This window comes from Falco peregrinus, chromosome 11 (genome assembly GCF_023634155.1).
Source record: "Falco peregrinus isolate bFalPer1 chromosome 11, bFalPer1.pri, whole genome shotgun sequence".
NCBI lineage: Eukaryota > Metazoa > Chordata > Aves > Falconiformes > Falconidae > Falco > Falco peregrinus.
The window spans coordinates 26819061-26833611 of NC_073731.1; the positions used below are offsets into that span (position 1 = coordinate 26819061).

At 44.1% G+C, this 14551-nt stretch overlaps 1 protein-coding gene across 1 annotated transcript in view; it reads right to left on the reverse strand.

Moving 5' to 3' along the window:
- Positions 1-14551, reverse strand: part of CAPN8 (calpain 8) — a 31434-nt gene that overhangs the window by 12253 nt on the left and 4630 nt on the right. Inside the window, exons 3-10 of the mRNA XM_005241871.3 lie at positions 7152-7270; positions 5972-6105; positions 5496-5664; positions 4523-4606; positions 3636-3721; positions 2197-2271; positions 1050-1210; positions 153-328 (exon numbers count right to left, since the gene is read on the reverse strand). Of these exons, the coding sequence (XP_005241928.2) occupies positions 153-328; positions 1050-1210; positions 2197-2271; positions 3636-3721; positions 4523-4606; positions 5496-5664; positions 5972-6105; positions 7152-7270 (1004 nt within the window). The remainder of the gene's footprint in view (positions 1-152; positions 329-1049; positions 1211-2196; positions 2272-3635; positions 3722-4522; positions 4607-5495; positions 5665-5971; positions 6106-7151; positions 7271-14551) is intronic.

Below are 14551 nucleotides of genomic sequence, written 5' to 3' on the forward strand. Positions count from 1 at the left end.
GTCAGAAAGAAATGAGAGAAGGATTTCAATCATCTTGCAAAATCCAGTTCTTACTGAAGTGTAGTGCTGAATGGTTAAGATGTAGCACATTGCTAATTTTTTCCAGCAAACCAGAAGACGGAATAAAGCCCTTAATTGGGAGCAAACTTTACCTGATAGAGTGAGTAACCAATACTAAGCAGAGCTTCTCCCATTTTCTTCTGTCTCCTGCGGTTCTTCTGTATCAAGCCCACCAGTATAGTACAGCATGGCTCATTTAAACTCCCTTCATGGTCATCGTCTGGTTCGTCCAACCGGATTTTAAACTGGGGATTGGTCCAGTACGTTGCTAAGAATTCCCAAGGTGAGACAAAAAGGGGGAGATTTTGTTGTCATTGTAGCTAGGATGGCTGTCACTCAAATTACAGAGAATATCTCTTTGGAAGGGCTTTTGCCTGGCATTTTTCCAGTCCTTTCCATTACGTTATATGGTTTTGTTTTTGCAGCTATGCTGAATATCAGTTGGAGCCATGGCAAATCAAAGCACCACGGTATTTCCTGGGGAGTAATGACCAACAGGGAGGAGCTGATATCATTAATTCCAGCCAGTCATTTATCTCCAGGAAACATCCTTGGCTAAGGCTGTTATTGTTGCAACAGGACCAAACGCCAGACAGCTTCTCCAGAGGTCTAACCTGAAAATGAATGGGAAACAACACTGCCACTGAACTGTGACACTTTCTTGGCCTACCCAACCCTTTGGAGGATTACTCCAGTCAGTAGCAAAAGCCATGTAAGCAGGAAAAGCAGACAGAGGGAAAAAAAAGAATACAGCCATGAATTAACCGCTTAGTGGGTTGGTAATCCCCAACGAGGAAATAAGTGCGAATTAGATCTTTGCTTAGACTGCCAAGCTTTTGCTTATGGTCTAAACCCTGCAGAAAGAGCTGCACCTCCAAGGCCTTCCTACCGAAGACACCCCATCCCCCCCCCTCCCCAGTTCACAAACATTTATTTTTTGATTGTTTTGTTTGGTATTTCACCAAATGTCCACTTGGCTGGGTCTCTACCTTGGTAGTTCTGGCAGCCCCCAGCAGTCGAACCCCGTCTCCACTGTCCATTAAACAGGGTCAGGTCCCATTTGTTGACCTCATTGCTTGTCAGCGTGTCAGGAGTCAAGTTGCAGATCTCAAGGCGGGTGAACTGCCTTTGAAAATCCGAAAATGCCATCCTGATGCACAAAAAGACCAGGGTTAGTCCATCAGCCTGCAACAGTGGAGGCAAATGCAAATAGATGTCTCTCCCAACAGGGCAACAAACGTCAGTACTACAGAGCTGCCTAAAGCTGCATTAAATTGAACTCTGAAACTTGGAACTGGCTTTTGGGAAACAAAATTTCCCACTCCCTGAATGAGCCGTATCTCCTGGAGACAGTTGTTCTTAACGGCTGCTACACATTATGGGCCCAGACATACCATTTTCTGTCATCCCCAGCTGTGGGCTTCATAAGTAAATTCACTAAAACTGGTGGAACAAAATGTGCAAGGAGATGCCATTTAAGAGGAGGAAGAGTTGGCCCTTCTGGAAGCGTCACTGCAGAAAAACAGTCTTAGCTTGGTGTTTTGCTTTAATTCTATTGTTGATGTTTGTTTTTACCATTCCTAGTAGGTTTGCATGAGTGACAGACCTTGATCACTTCATGCTGCAAGCAGAGGTCTGGTCTCAGTTCTCGGTGCCTTATGGCCCATATAGCTGATTGCACTGGAAGACAGTGGCCGTTTATCTTTCCAGTCTAGGACAGAGTGACATGGGTTCAGTACTGATTCATATACTCATTTAACTGGGATGGGCTTTCCATCAGGTCTGGGTAAACAGACTCTTCCCAAGCTGGTAATCTAAACTTTTTCATTAGTGTGTAACGTTTAGGCAAAAAAACAAACCTCAAAATGTAGAGCAGCTGAGGCTCATTCTTGCCACCTCATTAATTTTATTACCATCTGGTCTCTATATTTTGGATAAGCACTGAGTTATGCAAACTGTAGTAAAAGGTAATATTTGAATGGAAAGGGAGACAAACAAGTGGCTAACAACACATGCATGTCATTATTAACCCCCCTGGGGCTGGCAGTTTCTCTCCATCCAACTGAAAGCACTGCTTAAAGAGCATTATATGCACATACAATGTCCAAAAGATTAAGCTGAACTAACAACTCTCACCAAAACTCTCCATCATCCACTTGCTTATCCAAAGCCCATTTTTGTTTGGGATCAACATAATTCCATTCAGGAGCACTGCAGACAAAGCACAAAAGCAAGCTGTTCAGTTGTATTTTATTCTACAAGATCAGAGAGTTGGGCTTTCTCTTCAGTTACAGCTGATAAAGGAGTATGTATTTCTCCAACAACTAGACCTTCCGCCCCTCCCAACGGCAGCACACACTGCAGCCTGGCTATACAGGGCTGGAATCAGACTGCAACTGTATTTGCAACAAATAAGCCTTAAATTGAATCATCACCGCCAGGTGTCAGAATGTACAAATATTGCAGACTGGCTGGATTAGGTAACACACAGCCTGAAAGTCAGGCTGAGCTTCTCCATTGCAAGATCTATTTGGATGCCTGATAGTGTCCCAAGGGAAATGCTACACCCTCCGTGGCTGGGGTCACAAAAGAACAAGAAAGTAAAAAGGTAGAATTAGAAAATATAGTGCAGAAAACAGCATTGCTCCTTTCCCCCTTCTGATGTTAATGTGCAGCAAGCTGGATTCTGCTCTGATCTGCTCCCACGTGACAATGCAGTTCTGCACCTGCCTCAGCAGGGTTGTCCTATGGTAAAATAGGTGTAACAGAATCAGGATATGGCACGTGGGCGTGCCTGAGGCACCTTATCTTGGGGCTGAGCAAAGCAGCTCTGATAAAGGTAAGAATAATTGTAATGTTTATCTCTATTTTCTATCCCTAAGCATAATACAACATCAGCACCAGGACTGCAGTCAGTCAGGGCAGGAAACTGAAATCTCAGTGTTGCATGACAAAATATATTGTGGTCCAAATATAAGTAAAATTTATGCCATTCTAAATATAAAAAATAGAAGAGGTGTTGTCACTGCCATTCTCCTGAGATCCCAAAAAGCTGAAGCCCAGTTTCTGAGACATTTGCAAACTTCTGGGTCCTTAGCTTAGTCAACATCCCTATTTTTTTCAAGATTCTCCAGTAGAACCCAAATATTGGTCTGATTTAGAGCTGAGCACAACCTTAGAGTTAAAGCAGAGGCACAATGGTTTGTCCCTGCTATAATTCCCAGGAATGAGATTGGTTTGCATATTCTACTAAGAACCTGGCACCATCAGAAGGATCAGTCTGAGAAAAGTTGTGCAAAATGACGTGGATACGGCTTACATTGGACTACTCATAATTAAAATGTGGGCTATTTTCTTTTATGAGAAAGCTCTGCCTGAGGCAGGGAAGAATGTCCGCTGGGCAGAGCAGATCAATATCTAACCTTGCTAATAAATTAATAGTGTTTTATTCCAACTGATTTAGTATCTCTCCTAAATGTGCTTTGTGATTGGATTAACTGCATAGTCTCAATTTAATTTTTAAAAGATACCAGAGTATACTGAAGAAAGAGAAGCAGGGGCACATAAAAACCTACTTATCACTCCAAGCTCCAGTCCATTCCACTTCACCCCAGGGATTTCTAAGCCTCACTAGTTTCTCTGGCTGTCCTCGGTAATATACCTAAAAGATCCACAACAAACAGAGCCTGAGCACTTCCATTATTCCAATCATCACAGGGCAATTGCTTTTCAGACAGGATAAAACATGATTTGTACTTGAGTGATGCAGTCCATTACAATTTGCAATAGTTAAAAGACACCTAGAAGCCTTCCACTCTTATTTTACATTATGCTGTGCCACCAAGTGAGCCATTAGCTGTAGCACTCACCACTTCATATAATGGCAGCATCTGCAGGTAAAAACATCACCTCCAAAACAGCAGAATACCTACATCCTCGAAAGCAGGAGACATCACACAACACAGTGAGGTTGGAAAGAGGTTATTTGGCATGGACACCTCTGTAATGGTTCCAGTTTCAGAGGAGCAGAAGTATCTATGGCTCACTATGAAGGTGAGACTAATGGCAGAGTTCATGAAAGAGGCTCTTATTCCCTTCCCAGTAGCGCTGACTGGCAAAGTACACACTCCCACCTCATGCAGTACAAACACGTGGGGAAACAGCTGCCTCCTCCCCTGTTTCTCCTTTCTATATCCTCCATTTCAGAAACAGCTTGGCCCACCTCTACATTTTCTATTCCAGTCTGTTTGTACAATACAAGTTGCAGACTGCACAGTATACTCTGTATAACTACCAGTACAGAGCTTTCGACCTGGCTAAGTACCACGGGTACTTTCTTTTTTCTGTAAGAGGGTGCATAAGTTAACATTTTTATTTGATCAGTCACAGAAAGACATCAGGAAGTTGCAGGCACTGCAGCCCCAAGCTGGTTTGTATGATGGCCCTGAAAAGGCTGGCTTACCTCCTCTGCTCCAGTGACAGAGTAAGCGTGTCCCTTTACCAGCTTCAGACTTGTAATTGCTTCTATTTCAGCTGCAGTAGTTATCTGGGGCAATAAGAGTATACACATTTAGGACTATATGTTGTGTATGAACTCAGCTTTCATGAGAAAATTAATAAGAGGAAAGATACCTGAAGTGGTATGCAAAAAAATATCAATACCCTTGATGGAAAGTACATTCGAGGTGAGATCCACAGCAAAAGTTCACCTCTAGAGTTTTATGCCCCTAAATATGCAGTCCTAGCACAGCAGAAATTCAAGAATGAACAAAGAAATCTAAACCTAAATCCAATTCCCAGCTCAGGTAACAGACCCAGCCACCTGCAAAGACATGTTCATGTGAACTAAGCTCTAGCCTACCCTGGTTGAGATCCGGCATACCAAAATTCGAACTCTGGTAATCCTATATGCCATGAACCATGATTTCAAACAGGATAATGAAACAGGATGTGAAAGGCAGGAAGTTTCCAAAACATGTACAAACTTCATCTGTAACTTGAGAGAGTTTGTATTACAGGCATCAATAATCTTTAGGACTGAAAACCAAAGCCAGAATCAGACTACAGGCTACAACAAAGTGTCTCACAGAGTTTGCCTCTGGCAGTTGAGTGTCTGGAGCTGAAATTACACAGAATATGAATGAGAAAAGATACTCAGACAATGAAAACAGAGTTTGGGTAGACCAGTCCCCAGTTCATGGCTTTAAGTATTATCACAGGTTGTCTTGTAAAAAGGGAGTCATGACACGAGTTAGTTATTTAGAACCTCATCCTAAGTTTTTCTAATTAGTCGATAAAAGTCTCCCATTAATTGCAGTTTGCTTTTACTTCAGACCTCCCTACCTATGTCTAACATTGGTCTGAGCTTTTGTTACAGTATGGGCTGGAGCCCTGAGAGGAGGAGTGAGGAAAGTAAAGTGACAGCGGTCTCTTACATCGATGGAACAGCCAAGCAGCGAGCCAGCTCTCAGAGCCTTCTGGATGATTTGGTAAAGGTTTGAAGGAGCCCTCCGCAGCTCATAGGACTCAGAGATGCCTCCAGTAAAATCCTCAAAGCCCTCCATAGTGGACCCTCCTGTGAGAGCTTCATAAGAGCCATTCAACCTGTGGGACAGATGACAAGAGCTATGTAAGGGGCCATCTCCATCTGTAAGCATTGGCACTGCAGAAAGAAGGGTTTATAATGTAGTATCTCTCGGTCTGTGTGACCATCAGTGTGACCTGGGGTACTAGAAGTGAAGCCCCTTGAAACAGCGGTTGGCAATACCCTTCACGGACCTAAAGGAAATGGTAAATAATGGGTGGAACAGAGGCTGCATTTGAGTGACATGCATTGTGTCTACCACCACAACCGCCGGGGCAGTCAGCTTCTGCACACCCAGGAGCACCGCCTCCTGCTTAGCCACCGTACTTGGCGTAGGCCTTCTCCAGCAGCGCGCTCCAGAACTCGTTGCCTTCCTCCGAGTGCACGAAGAGCAGCTTCCCATTCTTGGTGGGCAGCCTGTCGTCCACTACAACATCCACCCACTCCCCGTACTGCCAGAACTGATAAAAAGAAGAAAGGAAAAGTTCATGAGGGCTGCTGTGCACCTAATAGCTCCACACTACCATCTCCCTACTCCTTCACCTGTCATCAGTTCTCCTCAATAAGTCACTGTAAGGTTTCATTCTCATGATGGACTCCTCTTCCTTGTAACAGAGGCAAACTCCTCCCAGCCCTGTGAAGTGCTGAGCAGGCTTATTAACGCTGTATTAAATTTTGCTGATAGGTAATATTAACAGCAACTTGTTGCACCTAACATCTAGAACGCTGTGCTCCATGCAGAGCTTACATAGCAGAGAGTTCATACAGGGTAGTCCAAAGGATCTTTTCTTGTCTGTGCTTTTAATGCCCAATTCACTAGGGAAAAACAAACAATGCCCTTGAAAAATGTTGCAAGGAGAGGTCACCCAAAAGGCAAGCACTCAACAAGTGCTAATCCCTACTGAAAATACTGGGAAATGTGTGAAATATTGCTAATGCTAAGTTTTTGCATGAACACTAGAAATATTTACTACAGAATTTGATGCAGTCCGGAAAGAAAAGAAGGTAATTCACACAATAAACCCTCTGCTGAGATGAGCTGTTGGAAGGGACAGGTATGTGCTCTATAACGTCTGTCCTCACCAGAACACCTCCTTTAGCTTTGGAATGCATCCACACTGCCCGCTCCAGAGCCTAACCCCTAGTGAAAGCAGATTAGCTCAGTCCCAACACACTGGGTGTGCAGGCAGGGAAATCCAGGCAAAGCCACAGGGAGGGCAGGGGAGGAGGAGGAACCACATCAGCCTGAATTCACTCTCGACAGTCAGCAGCGACAGAGCTTGGCTTGACTTACGTGGTGTGATGGTAAGACAGCAGAATCTAGCCAGTGAGCAGATGTCATTTAACGCTATTTAACTCTGTTCTTTTCTTTCACTCTTCCCCACCAATTTCACTTACACACTGTAATTTTTGAATATTTAGCCTGTGCCAAACACTAAAAAGCTGCTTTCAGCTAAATACTAGTGTTTCCCTCTCTCTGTTCTCAATATCCTGATTATATAGGTACCTGGAAATGAAAGATCCCAGCATAATCCTTCTGGAAACTCTGAGCCTTGGGAACAACACGGTACAGAACATCTGGATTCAAAGTGAGAGATGCAATGGCAGCTAGGAGCCAGCAATCACCTAAAAACACATACATTACAAGGCAGAAGAGTTCATTAATAAATAGGGGTTTGCCAAGCTGATCCTTACACCATTATGTCATGCTCCCATCTAGACTAAAATGCCAGCATTAAGTGCTCTGCAAGGTCCTGCTGGACTCAGTATTGGTTCAGCAATCTATTCCTGGTTTGTTGTGTTATCTCTTTTGCTTGTTTTCCATTCGCGCAGACCACATAGCTATCTTGGGGCCTCTGAGGCTGATCATGGTGGCAATTTCAGTGGTTTAGTTTGGGCTCTGATATTTTGATTTTCTAATGAAGCTGTGAAAGCAGGCTGCTTTATCGACACTTGTTAATGCCCTCAGAAGACCAAGAACACAACCAGAGAGCAAAGGTATTTGCAGTGTGGGTTGCAAAGCCTGGCTGGGCAGCACAGTTAATGACCTGCAGCACTTTAACTAGACACAAGCCACCACACCTGGAAGAGGCAAAGGCTTTTAAGGTGTCCAGAAGGGGGAAAAAGCTCTGGGTTGATAGAAGTGTGGTGGGACTTGATTCCTGTCTTTTGGAGAAGATGTGACAGACAGCAGGAACATTTGAGTGGCTATTCCTTCTTAGCCCTTTCTTTGAAGGTCTGACTCTGAACCAGCATTTAGGGCTATTGTTACAGACTTGCCCATGAGTTTAATAGAAGATGAAGTCTCCCAGGAACTCTGCAAGGAGGTGAGTCCTTTCTCCAGCACACTCCTTATCCCGGGAAGGATGGGCATGCCCAGCCCTTCCTGGAGGCTGTGTGTCTCCCAGCTGGAGCTGTTTGCTGGGTTGATTACATGATTGTTGTGGGTTGGAGCTTGGGTAAATAGAAGCCTCTATCACACCAAAGGTGGTGCCCCTGAGAAGCTCAGTGACTCATGGGTTTCTTACAGTATTTGCATACTGCAAACAGTAGAAAGAACTTTTGTGATTCTCTGTCATTTCTGAGGTGTGCAGTGAGTCTAGGAAAACAAAACTGCTCTGAAGCTACTAACATTTTTCTGGTTCCCTGTGGATTATATGTGCCAAGATGTAGTTTCTTTGTGCAGGTGCATATTCTGCAGAAGGAATTGGCATAACAGCTCTTACTTCAGTGGAAATAAGCTAACAGAGAAACCGATGAAAGATTTTAAACTGTAGCTTGATTTAATGTTGCTGTTCAACATCTTTGTCAGTAACGTGGATGGTAGGATCGAGCACACCCTGAGCAGTTTTGCCAATGACACCAAGCTGTGCGGTAGACAGGCTCAGGGAAGGGATGCCACCCAGAGGGACAGTGACAGGCTTGAGAGGTGGGCCAAAGCGAGCCCTGTGGAGTTCAACAAGGCCAAGTGCAAGGTCCTGCACATGGGTTGGGGCAACAACCCCCAGTACTGATGATACAGGCTGGGTGGGGAATGGATTGAGAGCAGCCCTGAGGAGGACATGGGAGTGCTGGTGGATGAAAAGCTCAACATGGCCCAGCAGTGTGTGCTTGCATCCCAGAAAGCCAACTGTACCCTGGGCTGCATCAAAAGCAGCGAGGCCAGCAGGGCTCTGCTCCGCTCTCCTGAGAACCCCCTGCAGTGCTCTGCTCAGCTCTGGGGCCCCCAGCATAAGGACATAGAGCTGTTGGAGTGAGTCCAGGGGATGCCACAAAGATGCTCAGAGGGCTGGAGCACCTCTCCTGTGAAGACAGGCTGAGGGAGTTGGGGTTGTTCAGCCTGGAGAAGAGAAGGCTCAGGGAGACCTCATAGCGGCCTTCCAGTGCCTAAAGGGGGCCTGCAAGGAAGCTGGAGAGGGACTTGTGAGCAGGGCCTGTAGTGACAGGACAAAGGGCAAAGGTTTTAAACTAAAAAAGAGTAGCTTTAAATTAGCAGGAAGAAATTCTTCACTGTGAGGGTGGTGGGGCACTGGAACAGGCTGCCCAGAGCAGCTGTGGGTGCCCCATCCCTGGGGGTGATCAAGGCCAGGCTGGACGGGGCTGGGAGCAACCTGGTCTGGTGTCCCTGCCCATGGCGGGGGGCTGGAGCTAGGTGAGCTTTAAGGTCCCTTCCAACCCAAACCATTCTACGATTCTGTGTCTTACAGCAGCAATTAACTGTTTAGATTGACTTGGGCTTTATGATTTAAGTGTAAAGGCAAGATGTGGGGGGCAGCCTGGTGCTGTGTACTCGCTGCGGCCTGCACCCCCGTGGGCTGGGGCAGAACCAGCTGTTCCCAGTTAGCTCAACGGTGACTGGAGAAACACCTGTGAAATCACCAGTACAATGGCCGGTAACTGCCTGAGCTGTCTGATTGGGTTATGGGTGCAAAAGTGTGATCTGCCCAGTATGCCAGCCCAGGTGTTTCCCATGAGGAGAAAAAAACTAGCATTAGTATGTGAGGTGCTGCTTGTTCCTTCTCTCAGGGCTGTTCTGAGTTATCTTAGCTGCCACATTCAGGAAGAACGTTCAAGCCAGAAGGGGGTAGAAAATGGGTGGATTACCTGCTTCTCACTGTCCACCTGTGTTTCGTCTGAGAAGACATTAAAACAAAATTGTCCTGCTTGTTCTGTGCAAGTGAAGTTTGAAGAGGAATGTGAGGCGGGTTAACTGCTACTTTTCTGCAAAGCTGTTTGAACCAAGAGCTCTTACTTGAAAGGTAAGGTTTCCTTTGCAGATTAAAAGCTAAATTAAAATAAAGGGGTTGTGGCATGTTTAAACTGGAAATAGGAAAAAGTGCTGCTGTGCATATAGAAAAAGAGAGTCCAAAAGCCTGGGCCTTTAGAACAACTATGATGAAAAACCTTCTCAAGCTCATCTTCAGACAAATTATTTTACAAATTATTTTGTATTCTGTGGGAGAGGATGCAACTCACTGGCCTGGAAGTTTCCTCTCAGCCTTGGGTACCTGTGTATAAGCAAACTTAGGACAACACAAGGTGGGGGGGGAAGAGGCTTTGAGAACCTCCTCTCCTGAGAAAATGAGACTGGGAAGGCTCGGATCTGCTTTGTATCTATTTCTTTGAGACTTTCCCTAGTACACATGTATGCCTTATGCTGTTATAGTTTTGCTTTTGCTTGGAGAGGTAGAAATAATGGTGATGAGTGTGGGGAATGGCTCTTCAGAGGAGGAAGATGAAAAGCCTTATAAAGTTAGACCTGAAGCCCTCATTTTCTCGACTACCCCAGGTTTTCTTCTTGCCCTGGCTGTTCCTGGCACAATGCAAAGCACCGAAGACTATTTCTGGGAAAGTGTCGGGGGGGGGAGCCTGCTGGTGTCCCTGTTGTGTCCCTCCAGCCCCAGTGAGGCCAAAGAAGGTCTCCAGCAGTGATGAGTTGATGCTCTCCTAAGGTGCAACATCTGGAAGTGTTATCCCTTCCTGGTCTAGGCCAGGCTTTTACAGCTAGTGAAGGGGAAACTACTCTGGGCTTTGCTGAGGGTGGCATATGTTTGATGCACAATTAGGCAGAGGAATTGGTGAAATGAGAGGAATTTCCTTAAACATCTTATTTACTTCCCTGACTCTGAACTGAACAGTTTCAGAACCTCAACCCTGTAAGATGCCAAATGCAGTGTAAAATCCTTTATGGCTCTCTTATGGTACAAATTAACTTCTTAGCATCAGGAAGAGCAAGTGACATTGGCACTTCTGCCTCCCACAAAAACCATGCAATCTAACCTCCCAGGGAAGCATTAGGGGCAAGTCTGTTCAAAGCACATGTGGAAAGAATTGTATTGAAAGAATTGCAGTGGTGAACTTGGCCTTAAAAATAGCTATGCCTGCCTTCAGCAATGCAAAGTCTTTTCTCTAAACCTTACTTGGAGGCCTAATATCTTTGGCTAAGCTTGTGGCTAGGCAAGTATCAACCGTGCCCTCCAAAAGGAACCAGCTGGGAGTTGGCTGCTGTGCAATAACTTGATAAAAATGAAGGTTTGCACGAGGCGTCTAGATGCAGATGGTTTGGGGCCATCTTTATATACAAGTGATGCATGACATTCAGGTTCCTATGATATTGGCTTTAAGATGAATTAGAGGCTGCAGGAATCTGTCTGCACAAAGGAGCTTCCAAGATGGAGCCTAAACAGCACAGGTTGCCTGTTACCTTCCTGCACAACCCCACAATGGGATCCTGGCCTGGGTTTCTCAGCCCTACTGGATAATAGATTGCTAGTTCTAAAAAAGTACAATTTGGTAGTAGATGTTCCTTTTTTTAAAGTTCAACATGATTTTGCCCGCAGCAAATTTCAGAGTTTAGTTTGTGGTTGTGCCTACAGGATAGTGCAACGGCACAAGCTCCCTAGAAAGGCAGCTTAGGTATGACCACTCAAACTAGTCCTGGTTCAGCTGCAGGTCATCTTGAAAACTGTGAGGAAACTATTTGATTTCTTTCCTAAAAAGTGAATTTTGGAGAGAAAGGAAATGAGGCCAATTGGCCAACGAATTAAATATTTAATCAGAATGTATTTCCAACACAGTTGTAGTCAGAAAAATGAGCAGAAATGCTTTTTGGTATTGTCACTGTATGCTTTTGAAGTTGTAGTCTTTTAGCTTATAAAAATAAATTTTAAAAAAAAGTCTTCTCAACGTTACCCTTGCAAGGCTAAATCACCTACAGGCACATACACTGCTTTCCACTCAGTCTCATATTTCATGAACAAAAGTTTCAGATGAGTGCCAATTACAGTGTTTACTGCTGCTGCTGAATGTGCTAAAAAGAAGCCAGCTTGATTCCTGGATCTGAAGTAATTTCTAATGTTAGTAAAGTGCAATTCTTGGTGTGTGGGGTTTTTTTTTTTTATTTTAAATAAGCAATTTTGACCTTGAGTTTGTGATAGAAAGGGTAAACATGAAGCCTAGCTATGCCTAGTTCTCTGTGTGTGTGTGTATATCTATATATATATATGATATGTGATCTTGGAGAATTACACTGACTGTTAGTGAATCACTTGCTGCTCACAGATGTACTGAGATGGCTCATGTTCTCAATGCTACACAGGAGCCTCCTGGTTTACAGAGATAATCGAATTGCTGCAGAGAATACAGAATCCTTGGTGACCTGGGAGCCTGAGCAACTCCTCTATATTGATGATGTTTACCCAAGCACACTGCACTCACAGAGGCCATAAAATAAATGAGAAATTTGATTAGTTTCAGTTGCTACAGAGCCGTGCTTAGTTTCTGTTTAGCTGCTATCAAAGTGTCTAGACGCAGCGCATCTAAATTCTTCATTGACCTAGTGATGGTGAGTTTAAGCCAAAAGTCCAAGTGTCTGGTTCCAAGATGTAACTGGACAGTATGGAGGCATTTCTGTCCTGACTGTACTCTGGTTTGTTGCTATTTCAGTAATGCCTGGTGTTCAGAAGGGATCCAAAAACAATGCTGTGTCTCTTGCTTCCCGGTTTGACAAGCAGATTTGACTCTCAGCTTTGGTCTCTGCTGGAAGCCCTTCTTCAGAGCTCATAGTACCTGGGGCATCCTACCAGACATCAAGGAAGCACTGGCCCACTAGCTTTATAATTTCCAGCAGTACATGCTGTTCCTGCCTTGAGATTTCTAAAGAAGGCTTCCTGAATTTTTTTGTGGAAATGAATTAAGCTCTGCAGCTGTGTACAGAAAGGCAAAGGAGGACCCAGTAAAGGAACAGGCTTTCTTCTCTTTGGGGTCTCAGAGTTGTCAGTGAATGTATTTTTTGAGATCCGGGGGGGGATACCTGCTAGAACAAGCATCTCCCATACCTCTGTGCCCATGGGACTGAACATCAGAAGGGCCATATATTAATGTCCATAGTAAAATAAGTGAACAGACCCAGAACTGTTAAGCACTCTTCTACCTACAGGAGCTCCAAAGGCTCCCTAAACAGGTATCAGATGTGTCTTCAAGCTGTTGGGCTTTGGTTTGTTCTCCAATCTACCCAGTCCTCTCAAATCTGCTCGTAAGACAAGATGCGCACAAAGCATGCATGGGGTGGGCTCTTCAGCTGGCATGAACTGGTGCATCTGCCTTGACTTCAGGGCACTTCTCCAGCTGACAGCCCAGGCAGAAGGAGCTCCAGTGCCCTGCATAACCTCTGAGCCTTCAGAATAGAAGGTGCCCCATGAATGCAAACAGTGTGCATCTGGAAAGCTAATATTAAACTGAGAGGGTCTGAGTATGCTTTATATTACTTAAATTAAATTTATGCCACTTGCTTCTTAAGAAATTCTGCAAACTATCTGAATAAGTTAACCCCAGAATTGATGCAAGAAAACTTCATAAGTCACCTTTAATAACTAAGACTATGTGACTGCATTTCAAGTTGTTACTAGGCTATCAAAAAGATATGGTTCAAAGAACATTTAAAATATTTCAAGTCTTTCAAGTTCCCATCAAACTTCCCAAGCTGATATTCATCTAGCTTATGCTGTTGTCAAAGAAATAAGTTTAATGGAGTGAGACTAACTCTGGGTTTTCTTGCTGCTTTTGTTCACATAAACCCAGACTTGCAGTGTTATTTTTAAAAGAAAAGAAACATGCCAGAGATCATTAAAAATAGGCTCTATTTCCCTAAAAGACTTGTTAACAGGTCACATACGTGGCTTGTGTAAGTATGTAATCAGAGTCTGTTTCAACAGAAGCACTTTACATGAGGGCTTTAGTAACAAGGACTTTGATATTCAAGGTACTAGATCGAATACCAAAAAAGCATAGTATGCGTCAGAGATGTAAAGCAAATACCTGAACACTAGAAAGGAAATCCTGTGCCTGAAGTTTATTTTTGTGAAGGGTCAGTGTGTATAGAAGTGATTGTAAGCAGCCTTGCAGAAACAAATTGGATTGTCTTTGATAATATTATCTTTTGAGAAGGAGAGAGAAAAAGAAGCTCCTAACAAAAGCAGAATCGGATTTTTGGGCTTTTCTTCTAGGTTTAGGGGTGGCTTTCAGGACTAGCACTTGGGGTACTGGCTTGGGAAAACCCAGGGCCACACACCATCCCCAGATTCACAAGAGGGCTTTGGGTCCGGTTCTGTTGTTACCACTATTTGATGGATTTTTGGCACAGCTCTGTAATGAAAGCCCATTTAGCACAAAGGACTGGAGCTCCACAGAGACATTCAGGAGGTGACAGAAATAAGAAGGGACTCAGGATATTTGCATTCTGTTTCTAGGCTTAAAACAAATAATACATTGACCTCTTCTAGTTTAAGAGCAGGTTAATATTCTTCAGTCCTTTAGCTTGTAAACTGTCAAGGAAAATAAGGTTTTACTTCAGACATATGATCTTTACTTTTTTGTGTGTGCTATTATAGAAACTTCCCAAATTGAAGG